Source organism: Malaclemys terrapin, chromosome 20 (assembly GCF_027887155.1).
Source record: "Malaclemys terrapin pileata isolate rMalTer1 chromosome 20, rMalTer1.hap1, whole genome shotgun sequence".
Taxonomy (NCBI): Eukaryota; Metazoa; Chordata; order Testudines; family Emydidae; genus Malaclemys; species Malaclemys terrapin.
This window is the reverse complement of record NC_071524.1, coordinates 13,711,723-13,724,875: the sequence shown is the minus strand read 5'-3', so window position 1 is coordinate 13,724,875 and position 13,153 is coordinate 13,711,723. Positions and strand designations below refer to the sequence as shown.

The 13,153-nt window shown below is 68.0% G+C and overlaps 1 protein-coding gene across 13 annotated transcripts in view; it reads left to right on the top strand.

Annotated features, from left to right (window-relative positions):
• Nucleotides 1–13,153, top strand: part of DMPK (DM1 protein kinase) — a 38,651-nt gene that overhangs the window by 23,294 nt on the left and 2,204 nt on the right. For 2 of the 13 annotated variants that reach the window (XM_054009720.1, XM_054009719.1), the window contains exons 9-14: nucleotides 1,032–1,117; nucleotides 1,922–2,027; nucleotides 10,224–10,366; nucleotides 10,623–10,720; nucleotides 12,036–12,100; nucleotides 12,406–12,482. In XM_054009720.1, coding sequence (XP_053865695.1) covers nucleotides 1,032–1,117; nucleotides 1,922–2,027; nucleotides 10,224–10,366; nucleotides 10,623–10,720; nucleotides 12,036–12,100; nucleotides 12,406–12,482 — 575 coding nt within the window. Of the gene's footprint in view, nucleotides 1–1,031; nucleotides 1,118–1,921; nucleotides 2,028–10,223; nucleotides 10,367–10,622; nucleotides 10,721–12,035; nucleotides 12,101–12,401; nucleotides 12,487–13,153 lie in introns of those variants that run through there. The other 11 variants (XM_054009723.1, XM_054009728.1, XM_054009727.1 and 8 more) reach the window with 11 other exon arrangements.

Below are 13,153 nucleotides of genomic sequence, written 5' to 3'. Positions count from 1 at the left end.
CCCCTGCCCCCCAGTCCCCACCTACCGCCCACCAGCCCCCCTCCCCCCCAGTCCCCACCTACTGGCCCCCATCCACCCTCTGCCCGCCAGCCCCACCTACTGCCCCCCATCCACCCCCTTCCTCCGAGCCCCCAACTACCTACTGCCCCCATCCACACCCTGCCCCAACCCCCATCCCCTGCCCCCCAGTCCCCCCCTACCGCCCCCCAGTCCCCCTGCCCCCCAGTCCTACCTACCTACTGGCCCCCATCCACCCTCTGCCCGCCAGCCCCCAACTACCTACTGCCCCCATCCACACCCTGCCCCAACCCCCATCCCCTGCCCCCCAGCCCCCCCCTACCGCCCCCCAGTCCCCCTGCCCCCCAGTCCTACCTACCTACTGGCCCCCATCCACCCTCTGCCCGCCAGCCCCCAACTACCTACTGCCCCCATCCACCCCCTGCCCCCCAGCCCCCACCTACACCCCCATCCACCCCCTGCCCCCCAGCCCCGACCTACTGGCCCCCATCCACCCTCTGCCCACCAGCCCCCACTTACTGCTCCCCATCCACACCCGTCTCCCCAGCCCCCACCTACCTACTACCCCCATCCACACCCTGTCCCCCAGCCCCCACTTAAGGCCCCCATCCACCGCCTCTCCCACCTCCCACTCACCCTTCCCACCTACCGCCCGCCAGCTCCCCAGCCATCCCCTGCCCGCCCCTCAAACCAGCCCCGCCCACCCCCCCACACCCACCTCTCGCATGTCCACATGGAGCCTGGAATCACCTGCACACGTGTCTGGCTTTTGCTTGCATGGCTAACGCAACCGGCCCAGCGCGGGCAGAGGGCGTGGGGGGCAGGGCCCAGCATGGGCAGGACCCAGCGCTGGGGGGATGTGGGGCGCAGGGCCCAGCGTCGGCAGGGGGCGTGTCAGGGCCGTTTGGGCAGCAGAGTTTGGAGCTGTGTGGGGCACATGGGGCAGGCCCTGCCGGGGATGGGGGTGGAGCTGCGTCCCCCCAGTTCAGGGCCCCCCTCGGTGTCGCCCCCAGGAGACGCTGTCGGACATGCTGGAGAGCTCCCCGCTGGGCGTGCACCTGCCCTTCGTGGGCTTCTCCTACACCAGCACCAGCCTCAAGTAAGGGGGTGCTCGGGGTATGGGAGGGGGGACACGGGGCCTGTCCCCTCTGGGGGGCGTGGGGGGGCACGGGGCCTCCCCCTGGCCCAGCTCGCAGGGTCCGTGCACAGGCAGCCTGCTCAGGGGCTGGGCCTGGTCTGGGGAGAAATGGGGGGTTCCCCTTCCTGGGGCAAGGGGCAAGGGGAGTCCTGGGGGTGGGGCTGAGGACTGGTTGGGGGGGAGCCCTGGGGGGGGGCTGTGGGCGGGCAGAGCATGGGTTTGCTTGTCAGGGTGCGGGGGTGCAGGAAACCCTGATGCGGCTGGGGTGGGGCACAGGAAGCTGGCAGGGTGGGGGGTGGGAGCCTGGGGCTTGCCTGGCAGGACAGGGTAAGTGCTGGAGGGAGGGGCCGCCTGTGGGGGGGCACATGGGGTTGGGGGTGACCCTGGCAGGGCTGGGTACTGAGGTGCTGGCTGTGGGGGGGGCATATTAAGTTTGGGGGCTGGGGCCGTCTCTGACAGGGCTGGGGGGTCCCGGGGGGGCAGCTGTGGGGAGGTGCAGTGGGGTTGGGGCCTGGGGCCAGCTGTGAGGGGCAAAGTGGGGTTGGGGGCCGGGGCAAGCCCTGGGGGGGTGCAGTGGGTTTGGGGGCTGGGGCTGGCCCTGGGGGGGGTTGCAGTGGGGTTGGGGCTGGGGCCGGCCCTGGGGGGGGTTGCAGTGGGGTTGGGGCTGGGGCCGGCCCTGGGAGGGGGTGCAGTGGGGTTGGGGGCTGGGGGCTGGGGCTGGCCCTGGGGCTCCAGGCGGGGCCGTGAGATTCTCCCTCCTCTCAGACAGAATGAGCCGGGAGACAGGGGCCGGGAAATTGCCATGGAGCTGGATTGCGACCGGGCCCCCCCCCTGCAGGAGCAGCCCCCCAACCTGCCCTCTGGAGACCTGGTAAGTGGCTGCACTTGGGGGGCTCAGTTGACTTCCTGCTGTGGGGTCCCAACCCACAGCCCCCTCCTAGCTCTGCTAGTGCCCCGCAGTGGCCGATTTAGAGGTTGTGGGGCCCTGGCGCCAGCTTCATTTTTGGGGCCCCCCCTTGGGACCCAGCCAAGAAAACGACCATTCTCTCTGACCTCCCCCCGCCCCCGGTTGTCATTCTTTTTTCCTTCCTCCTCCTCCTGTAAGTAACAGCAAGTCAATGAAAAGAAAGTGAGGTACCTTGATTGGTTTTCTAGTCTAACTTACTGTTCCACAGACCACTTGAAAATCGCTGGGGGGCTCGGCGAACCACGTAATGATCTTTCCAAATACGGTTTGTGCCATTAGCTAACTAGTGTAAAGTGCTTTGGATAAGAGCCCTTTATAAAACATGGGGGTGCAGGGGCTGGGGGGGAGTTAGGGTGTGGGAGGGGGCTCGGGGCTGGGGGTGCAGGGGCTGGGGGGGAGTTAGGCTGTGGGAGGGGGCTCGGGGCTGGGGGTGCAGGGGCTGGGGGGGAGTTAGGGTGTGGGAGGGGGCTCGGGGCTGGGGGTGCAGGGGCTGGGAGGGAGTTAGGGTGCGGGAGGGGGCTCGGGGCTGGGGGTGCAGGGGCTGGGAGGGAGTTAGGGTGCGGGAGGGGGCTCGGGGCTGGGGGTGCAGGGGCTGGGGGGGAGTTAGGGTGTGGGAGGGGGCTCGGGGCTGGGTGTGCAGGGGCTGGGGGGGAGTTAGGGTGCGGGAGGGGGCTTGGGGCTGGGGGTGCAGGGGCTGGGAGTGCAGGGTCTGGGAGGGAGTTAGGGTGTGGGAGGGGGCTCGGGGCTGGGTGTGCAGGGGCTGGGGGGGAGTTAGGGTGTGGGAGGGGGCTTGGGGCTGGGAGTGCAGGGGCTGGGGGGGAGTTAGGGTGTGGGAGGGGGCTTGGGGCTGGGGGTGCAGGGGCTGGGAGTGCAGGGTCTGGGAGGGAGTTAGGGTGTGGGAGGGGGCTCGGGGCTGGGTGTGCAGGGGCTGGGGGGGAGTTAGGGTGTGGGAGGGGGCTTGGGGCTGGGGGTGCAGGGGCTGGGAGGGAGTTAGGGTGTGGGAGCGGGCTGGGGGTTGGGGTGCAGGGGCTGGGAGGGAGTTAGGGTGCGGGAGGGGGCTTGGGGCTGGGGGTGCAGGGGCTGGGAGGGAGTTAAGGTGCGGGAGGGGGCTTGGGGCTGGGGGTGCAGGGGCTGGGAGGGAGTTAGGGTGTGGGAGGGGGCTTGGGGCTGGGGGTGCAGGGGCTGGGAGGGAGTTAGGGTGTGGGAGGGGGCTTGGGGCTGGGAGTGCAGGGGCTGGGAGGGAGTTAGGGTGTGGGAGCGGGCTGGGGGTTGGGGTGCAGGGGCTGGGAGGGAGTTAGGGTGCGGGAGGGGGCTTGGGGCTGGGGGTGCAGGGGCTGGGAGGGAGTTAAGGTGCGGGAGGGGGCTTGGGGCTGGGGGTGCAGGGGCTGGGAGGGAGTTAGGGTGTGGGAGGGGGCTTGGGGCTGGGAGTGCAGGGGCTGGGAGGGAGTTAGGGTGTGGGAGCGGGCTGGGGGTTGGGGTGCAGGGGCTGGGAGGGAGTTAGGGTGCGGGAGGGGGCTTGGGGCTGGGGGTGCAGGGGCTGGGAGGGAGTTAAGGTGCGGGAGGGGGCTTGGGGCTGGGGGTGCAGGGGCTGGGAGGGAGTTAAGGTGCGGGAGGGGGCTTGGGGCTGCGGGTGCAGGGGCTGGGAGGGAGTTAAGGTGCGGGAGGGGGCTTGGGGCTGGGGGTGCAGGGGCTGGGAGGGAGTTAGGGTGTGGGAGGGGGCTTGGGGCTGCGGGTGCAGGGGCTGGGAGGGAGTTAGGGTGCGGGAGCGGGCTGGGGGTTGGGGTGCAGGGTCTGGCCAGGAGTTAGGGTGCGGGAGGTGGCTCGGGGCTGCGGGTGCAGGGTCTGGGAGGCAGTTAAGGTGCGGGAGGGGGCTTGGGGCTGGGGTGCAGGGTCTGGGAGGGAGTTAAGGTGCGGGAGGGGGCTTGGGGCTGGGGGTGCAGGGGCTGGGGGGGAGTTAGGGTGTGGGAGGGGGCTCGGGGCTGGGGGTGCAGGGGCTGGGAGGGAGTTAGGGTGCGGGAGGGGGCTCGGGGCTGGGGGTGCAGGGGCTGGGAGGGAGTTAGGGTGCGGGAGGGGGCTCGGGGCTGGGGGTGCAGGGGCTGGGGGGGAGTTAGGGTGTGGGAGGGGGCTCGGGGCTGGGTGTGCAGGGGCTGGGGGGGAGTTAGGGTGCGGGAGGGGGCTTGGGGCTGGGGGTGCAGGGGCTGGGAGTGCAGGGTCTGGGAGGGAGTTAGGGTGTGGGAGGGGGCTCGGGGCTGGGTGTGCAGGGGCTGGGGGGGAGTTAGGGTGTGGGAGGGGGCTTGGGGCTGGGAGTGCAGGGGCTGGGGGGGAGTTAGGGTGTGGGAGGGGGCTTGGGGCTGGGGGTGCAGGGGCTGGGAGTGCAGGGTCTGGGAGGGAGTTAGGGTGTGGGAGGGGGCTCGGGGCTGGGTGTGCAGGGGCTGGGGGGGAGTTAGGGTGTGGGAGGGGGCTTGGGGCTGGGGGTGCAGGGGCTGGGAGGGAGTTAGGGTGTGGGAGCGGGCTGGGGGTTGGGGTGCAGGGGCTGGGAGGGAGTTAGGGTGCGGGAGGGGGCTTGGGGCTGGGGGTGCAGGGGCTGGGAGGGAGTTAAGGTGCGGGAGGGGGCTTGGGGCTGGGGGTGCAGGGGCTGGGAGGGAGTTAGGGTGTGGGAGGGGGCTTGGGGCTGGGGGTGCAGGGGCTGGGAGGGAGTTAGGGTGTGGGAGGGGGCTTGGGGCTGGGAGTGCAGGGGCTGGGAGGGAGTTAGGGTGTGGGAGCGGGCTGGGGGTTGGGGTGCAGGGGCTGGGAGGGAGTTAGGGTGCGGGAGGGGGCTTGGGGCTGGGGGTGCAGGGGCTGGGAGGGAGTTAAGGTGCGGGAGGGGGCTTGGGGCTGGGGGTGCAGGGGCTGGGAGGGAGTTAGGGTGTGGGAGGGGGCTTGGGGCTGGGAGTGCAGGGGCTGGGAGGGAGTTAGGGTGTGGGAGCGGGCTGGGGGTTGGGGTGCAGGGGCTGGGAGGGAGTTAGGGTGCGGGAGGGGGCTTGGGGCTGGGGGTGCAGGGGCTGGGAGGGAGTTAAGGTGCGGGAGGGGGCTTGGGGCTGGGGGTGCAGGGGCTGGGAGGGAGTTAAGGTGCGGGAGGGGGCTTGGGGCTGCGGGTGCAGGGGCTGGGAGGGAGTTAAGGTGCGGGAGGGGGCTTGGGGCTGGGGGTGCAGGGGCTGGGAGGGAGTTAGGGTGTGGGAGGGGGCTTGGGGCTGCGGGTGCAGGGGCTGGGAGGGAGTTAGGGTGCGGGAGCGGGCTGGGGGTTGGGGTGCAGGGTCTGGCCAGGAGTTAGGGTGCGGGAGGTGGCTCGGGGCTGCGGGTGCAGGGTCTGGGAGGCAGTTAAGGTGCGGGAGGGGGCTTGGGGCTGGGGTGCAGGGTCTGGGAGGGAGTTAAGGTGCGGGAGGGGGCTTGGGGCTGGGGGTGCAGGGGCTGGGAGGGAGTTAGGATGCGGGAGGGGGCTGGGTGTGCAGGGGCTGGCCAGGAGTTAGGGTGCGGGAGGGGGCTGGGGGTGCAGGGTCTGGGAGGGTGTTAGGGTGCAGGAGCGGGCTGGGGGTTGGGGTGCAGGGTCTGGCCAGGAGTTAGGATGTGGGAGGGGGCTTGGGGCTGGGGGTGCAGGGTCTGGGAGGGTGTTAGGGTGCGGGAGGGGGCTCGGGGCTGGGAGTGCAGGGGCTGGGAGGGAGTTAGGGTGCGGGAGGGGGCTGGGGGTGCAGGGGCTGGCCAGGAGTTAGGGTGTGGGAGGGGGCTTGGGGCTGGGGGTGCAGGGTCTGGGAGGGTGTTAGGGTGCAGGAGCGGGCTGGGGTTGGGGTGCAGGGTCTGGCCAGGAGTTAGGGTGCGGGAGGGGGCTCGGGGCTGGGGGTGCAGGGGCTGGGAGGGAGTTAGGATGCGGGAGGGGGCTTGGGGCTGGGGGTGCAGGGTCTGGGAGGGAGTTAAGGTGCGGGAGGTGGCTCGGGGCTGCGGGTGCAGGGGCTGGGAGGGAGTTAGGGTGCGGGAGGGGGCTGGGGGTGCAGGGGCTGGCCAGGAGTTAGGATGCGGGAGGGGGCTCGGGGCTGGGTGTGCAGGGTCTGGCCAGGAGTTAGGGTGTGGGAGGGGGCTGGGGGTGCAGGGGCTGGGAGGGTGTTAGGGTGCAGGAGCGGGCTGGGGGTTGGGGTGCAGGGTCTGGCCAGGAGTTAGGGTGCGGGAGGTGGCTCGGGGCTGCGGGTGCAGGGTCTGGGAGGCAGTTAAGGTGCGGGAGGGGGCTTGGGGCTGGGGGTGCAGGGTCTGGGAGGGAGTTAAGGTGCGGGAGGGGGCTTGGGGCTGGGGGTGCAGGGGCTGGGAGGGAGTTAGGATGCGGGAGGGGGCTGGGTGTGCAGGGGCTGGCCAGGAGTTAGGGTGTGGGAGGGGGCTGGGGGTGCAGGGTCTGGGAGGGTGTTAGGGTGCAGGAGCGGGCTGGGGGTTGGGGTGCAGGGTCTGGCCAGGAGTTAGGGTGTGGGAGGGGGCTCGGGGCTGGGGGTGCAGGGGCTGGGAGGGAGTTAGGGTGTGGGAGGGGGCTTGGGGCTGGGAGTGCAGGGGCTGGGAGGGAGTTAGGGTGCGGGAGGGGGCTGGGGGTGCAGGGGCTGGCCAGGAGTTAGGGTGTGGGAGGGGGCTTGGGGCTGGGGGTGCAGGGTCTGGGAGGGTGTTAGGGTGCGGGAGGGGGCTCGGGGCTGGGAGTGCAGGGGCTGGGAGGGAGTTAGGGTGCGGGAGGGGGCTGGGGGTGCAGGGGCTGGCCAGGAGTTAGGGTGTGGGAGGGGGCTTGGGGCTGGGGGTGCAGGGTCTGGGAGGGTGTTAGGGTGCAGGAGCGGGCTGGGGGTTGGGGTGCAGGGTCTGGCCAGGAGTTAGGGTGCGGGAGGGGGCTCGGGGCTGGGGGTGCAGGGGCTGGGAGGGAGTTAGGATGCGGGAGGGGGCTTGGGGCTGGGGGTGCAGGGTCTGGGAGGGAGTTAAGGTGCGGGAGGTGGCTCGGGGCTGCGGGTGCAGGGGCTGGGAGGGAGTTAGGGTGCGGGAGGGGGCTGGGGGTGCAGGGGCTGGCCAGGAGTTAGGATGCGGGAGGGGGCTCGGGGCTGGGTGTGCAGGGTCTGGCCAGGAGTTAGGGTGTGGGAGGGGGCTGGGGGTGCAGGGGCTGGGAGGGTGTTAGGGTGCAGGAGCGGGCTGGGGGTTGGGGTGCAGGGTCTGGCCAGGAGTTAGGGTGCGGGAGGTGGCTCGGGGCTGCGGGTGCAGGGTCTGGGAGGCAGTTAAGGTGCGGGAGGGGGCTTGGGGCTGGGGGTGCAGGGTCTGGGAGGGAGTTAAGGTGCGGGAGGGGGCTTGGGGCTGGGGGTGCAGGGGCTGGGAGGGAGTTAGGATGCGGGAGGGGGCTGGGTGTGCAGGGGCTGGCCAGGAGTTAGGGTGTGGGAGGGGGCTGGGGGTGCAGGGTCTGGGAGGGTGTTAGGGTGCAGGAGCGGGCTGGGGGTTGGGGTGCAGGGTCTGGCCAGGAGTTAGGGTGTGGGAGGGGGCTCGGGGCTGGGGGTGCAGGGTCTGGGAGGGAGTTAGGATGCGGGAGGGGGCTCGGGGCTGGGAGTGCAGGGGCTGGGTGGGTGCAGGAGTCAGGGCAGAGGGCTGGGGGTGTGGGCTGGGGTCATGGGGGTGCTCCTAGCCCTCCCCCTGCCCCGAGAGCAGGCCAGGCTGGGGCCCCTTTGGGGCCGGGACCTGGCGCCATGGCACCATTGGAAAGCCAGTCCTGGTTCATGGGAAGGTGCAGAAAAGGGTTCTGCGGCAGAGCGCGGGCAGAGGCTTTCTTTGCCCTGTTTTGCTGTAAGAGTGAACAGGGAGAGATTGCTCGTCACCGGTCAGTGGGTGGGGTTATGCAGATTAGGAGCGTACAGGGAAACCAGCGAGAGGCAGGCGCCTGCAAGACTTCGCTGTCTTTGAACAGAATTGTGTGTTCAGGGTTCTTGCTTTGAATCCTGCCACTGGAGTCATGTCGGGGAAGTGATCCTCAGTTGTAGTGTTTGGTGCCTGGCTGGGAGCTGGTCACGGCGAGGTAGAGAGCATTGGGGGCAGGGGTGGGCGCGCACTGCAGGGTCAAGTGCCCTTTTCCCGGTTCTCCGAGCTCTGGTCAAGTGTAGGTAGTCTCTTGGTCTATCCAAGGCCGTGATCAAGTGTCTTGATGTTTTTGGTCTTTTGGCCTTGAGATGAAAACCTTGCCTTTGTTTCTGGGACCTTGAAATGAAAAAAATTCTCTACGTTATATCTACTGACTTTCTAAAAATTCTTGCTTTTCTGTGTGGGACTGTGCTGGTTATGTGATGTGTATGTATCTTTTCACCCTTGCAAATTTCTCATCACTCAAACTTCACCCCAGATAGTCAATACCTTCCCTCTTCACTTGTCTATTTAATTTTCAACATTAACTTTAATAAGATTTTTAAATTTGTTCTTTGACCTTAATCTCTTATGTCCTTTCTGTGCGGAGTGTGTATTACACCAATTTTTGGAGCAGGGGGTGGGTGAGGCGCTCGCTCCATCCACTCCCCGCATTGACCTGGTATTGCAGTGCCTCTGGGAACGTGCCTCAAAAGAGTTGAAAAATGTGACGTCTGAAGCACTTTGGTTTCTTGATTGTTACAATTTCTTGGGGGCGTTTTGTGAGTCTATAGACGTGAGGTTCTTTGTCTTGCTAGTGGTTCTCAAACTTTTGTACTGGTGACCCCTTTCACCCAGCAATCCTCTGCGTGCCACCCCCCCTTATAAATTAAAAACACTTTTTAAAATATATTTAACATCATTATAAAAACTGGAGGCAAAGTGGGGTTGGGGGTGGAGGCTGACAGCTCGTGACCCCCCCATGTAATAACCTCGTGACCCCCTGTGACGAACTGGGACTGTTCTTACTGTGGTCTGTGAATGCTGGCAGGGGAGTGTGGCTAGGATAGTCTGCATTGGGGGATGGGAGACTGCCCGAAGGAGAATACCTGAGCATGTAACATGAGAACCCAGGAAGGGGTTGGAGGCCAGGTGACACCTTGGCCCGGGAAACTGAACAAAGGCTGTGGGAGGGGTCGCTGAAGGGAGAGTGTTGGAAGCTGGCTGGTGAGATGGCTGGGAGGCAGAGAGGGGCTGGGATGCCCTGGGACCCCAAGATGGACCTAACTGAGGGGGACCCCTGTTGTCTGTGCCTGCAAGACCTGTCTTGGACTGTATTCCTGTCATCCAAATAAACCTTCTGCTTTACTGGCTGGCTGAGAGTCATGGTGAATCGCAGGAAGCCGGGGGTGCAGGGCCCTGAGTCCCCCAATACTCCATGACACCCTCTGAGGGGTCTTGCCCCCCAGTTTGAGAAGCTGGGATCCTTCTTTCTGCTGTCTTTTCCACAGTCTGAGGGACGAATGCTTTCCAGACTGCGGGGCTGTTGGGGAGATGGTTGGTTGGGGTTTTTTTTGGAGGGGGGGTTGGTAATAGTTGAGGTCACTCGCGTATCAACAACTGCATGAGTTCCATAGACTTCTCCCCACCCAGCCGACGGTCCATGTATCTGGGTTTGTAAGATCAAGACAAGGCACTAGGTGGCATGCCGCCCCCGGCACACGGGTCCCAATCCTGATTGTTTCCCCCCCCAAACCTACTGTAATATAAATGCTAAATAATCATCCTTAACGGCTCAGTGATGCCACCCTCCCCACTGGAAAATCATGAGTCAGACCCCCCGAAATCACGAGATTGGCTTTAAAATCATGAGGATTCTTTTAAGAAAAATGTAATGGGCAGTGGGGGGAGGGGCAAGGACCCCGGGGGGGGGGGGGGGGACACATGGGCAGTATGGGGGGGGACCCCTGGGCAGAGACAGGGGCATGGGCCCAGCCCTGAGCTCCCCTCAGCCCTGCCGGTGCCCCTCACGCCTGACCCGCAGGCCCCTTCTAGCCCAGCCCTGGGCAGGGGGTGAGGGCCAGCGGGGGGGCGTTATGGCCCCTGATGGAGCTGAACCCAGGAGCGACCAAACACATCTAGCCCCAGGGCCAGTTCTGCCCGGCTGGGTGCCCTGGCCCCATGGCGCCCGGCCAGCCTCGCCCCCCCTCACAGCCGCCCTCTCCCGGCCAGGTCTGCAAGGCGCCCGACGGGCAGAAGCTGGATCTCGCCGCCTTCCTGGAGCTGCAGGCGGCCTTCGAGTCGGAGCTGCACACGCGGGAGGGGCTGCGCCAGGAGCTGAGCATGGTCAAGGTGGCCAACCAGACCTTCGCCAAGTGAGGGGCAGGGAGTTCGGGGGGAGCTGGGGGCATGGGCAGTGGGGGGGGGGACTCCTGGGGAGAGCCGGGGGCATGGGCAGGGGGATCAGAGGCCTGGAGCTGCCTGGGGGGGGGGGGGGGTTCCAATGCTGCCCCCCTGAGGTGTGTGGCAGCTCCCCCTGCCAGCCAGCGGTGCCCATGTGAAGGGGGTTGGGGGGGGGATTTGCTGGTTCTGGGGCTCGGCTCCCCTGATGCGCCCCCCTCACCCCCCCAGCCGCCTGCAGGAGGCCGAGAACCGCAACCTGGAACTGGAAGCTCAGATCAAGCGATTGGAGGCGCAAATCGAGGGGATGAAACCGCCCGGGGAGGAAGGCAAGTGCCCCCCTGCCCTTCCCCCTGGCCCGCCCCCTGCCCCCTCCAGCCTTGCCCCCTCCCCCGCCTGCCCCATGCCCCGCCCTCCTCTCCGCTGCTGCCTCTGGGCCCTGCCCTGGGCCTCCTACTCCCCTTACCCCCCTGCTCTAACCCCTGCCCCCTCATGCCCTGCCCCCTACCCCACCTGCCCCCCTGCTCTCCTCTGCCCCCTCCGGGCCCTGCCCCGCGCCTCCTACTCCCCTTACCACCCTGCCCTACCCCCTGCCCCCTCATGCTCTGGCTCCTGCCCCGCCTGCCCACCCTGCCCCCTTGTGCCCTGCCCCATCTCCCTGCATCCCCTGCCCCCTCCAGGTCCTGCCCCAGGACCTCTACCCCCCCCTTACCCCCACTAACCCGTCCCCTACCCCCCTGCCCTGTCCCACCCCCTACCCGCCCTGCTCTGCCCCTTCCGGGCCCTGCCCCGGGCCTGCCCCCCGAGACCCTTCTCCCTCCTCCCCTCAGGGCCTCTCCCTGTCCACCCCCGTGTCACGCCCCTCGCTCTGCACCCCATTCCCCGTCACTCCCCTCTCTGCACCCTCCTCTTGCTCCTTACCCGCCCCCCACTTTCCCCTCGATTCCCCTGCTCCTGCCCCAGCCCCGGGCCGGGGGAAATCGGCCTGTGACAGGCCTCCTGTGCCCACCCTTGTGTGACTTTTAAATGGCTGCCATGTCCCTCCGCAGAGGCGGCCACGTCTCCGTGCTGGCTGGGGGACCCCGCTGTAAGCAGCTCGACCTCTGGGAGTTATGGGGGGCTGGGGGTTTCAAGGCTTACGGAAGTGACCAGGGATGGGCAGGACTGTAATTAATTTGGCAGGATGGGGGGCAGGGACCGTTCCAGGCTGGTGACGTCCATCTGTCCCGGTGCTAGCCTGGGCTTTGCCCCCTGCAGCCGTGGGGGTGAGCCGGGAATTGGCCCCAGAGCCCCGGGCACGGCCAGGGAAGCCGAGTTCCCGCGTGGGGCAGGTTACACACACGCTCCCGACCGGTGCCCTTCCCCAGCCCCCGTGCCTGGCCAGACCGACCAGTTCCTGAGCTGGGGAGCTGACGTGCCACCCCTGGTGCCCGCATGGGTGGGGGCCTCGGTTCACCTAGGGCTGAGCCTGCCTGCGGGACAGGTTTGTGCATGGCTGGGGCGGGGGCTCTGCATGGCAGGCACCGGGGCTGAGCAGTGGGCACGGCTGGGTGGTGGGGGCCAGTCTGCCCGGGGGGGGGGTGACCCCTGCATGGCTGGCCTCCTCGGGCCACGCACGGTCCCACCTCTCTCTTTTCCTTGCAGCTGCTGTGGGGCGGCCCCCCGGCTGCGCTGCCCCCTGGCCGTGCCGCACGGAGCACCCCGCTGATGTAAGCCTTGCCTGGGGGCACGGTCTGGAGGGGGGAGCGGGGGCTTAGCACCGGGGCTGGTCACCAGGCTACAACCCAACTGTGCCACTCAGGGCCCCACACCAGGGAGGTGTACGTGGTTCACGTCTGTGGGCAGGTCGGGGATCTCTGCCCGCTTGTGCCAGGGCTGGGGTGGAGAGCAGGGCCCAGTCCGATTCCCCCTGCCGGGGCAGGTCTGGGAGGAGGTTTGGCCTGGGTCCAGCCCCAGTGCCCCCCTCCCGGCCGGCTCCGCTGATCGGGCATCTCTGCTTTCTCCTTCCAGCAAGGCGGCACCATGGCACCGCGACGCTGTGAATACCCGCTTGTGGTACCTCTGTACCGCCACTTGCTGCTCTTTTCTAGGGTACGTCGGCCCCCGCTGCTCGCCCGCCTGGCTCCTCGCCTGCCTTGCCCCTGCCTGGCTCCTCGCCCGCCCTGCCCCCGTCTGGCTCCTCACCCGCCCGGCTCCTCACCTGCCCTGCCCCCGCCCGGCTCCTCACCTGCCCGGCTCCTCGCCCGCCCTGCCCCCGCCCGGCTCCTCACGCGCCCTGCCCCCGCCCGGCTCCTCGCCCGCCTGGCTTCTCACCCGCCCTGCCCCCGCCCGGCTCCTCGCCCTCCTGGCTCCTCACCCGCCTGGCTCCTCACCCGCCCGGCTCCTCACCTGCCTGACCCCGCCCGGCTCCTCGCCCGCCCTGCCCCTGCCCAACTCCTCGCCTGCCTGGCTCCTCACCAACCCTGCCCCCTGTCTGATTTCTCACCTGCCCACCTCTGTGCCCAGCTCTCTGTGCCTGCCCTGCCCCCACCCTGCCCGGCTCCACCTTTGGGGCTCAGGCTGGGGTTTGGTTTAAAGCCAACTTGTGCTGGTGGCAGCTGCAATCTGACCCCTGCTTGCCCCCGGGTCCCCACCTGCTTAACCTTTGGCTCAAGGTGCTTTCCTGCCCCCTCCGACTAACCCCATCTGTCACCCCATGCTTCTCCCACATGAGCTCCAGCCCCCTCCAGTGTGACCCCCCCCCTCCATCCGGGCCCCCCAGG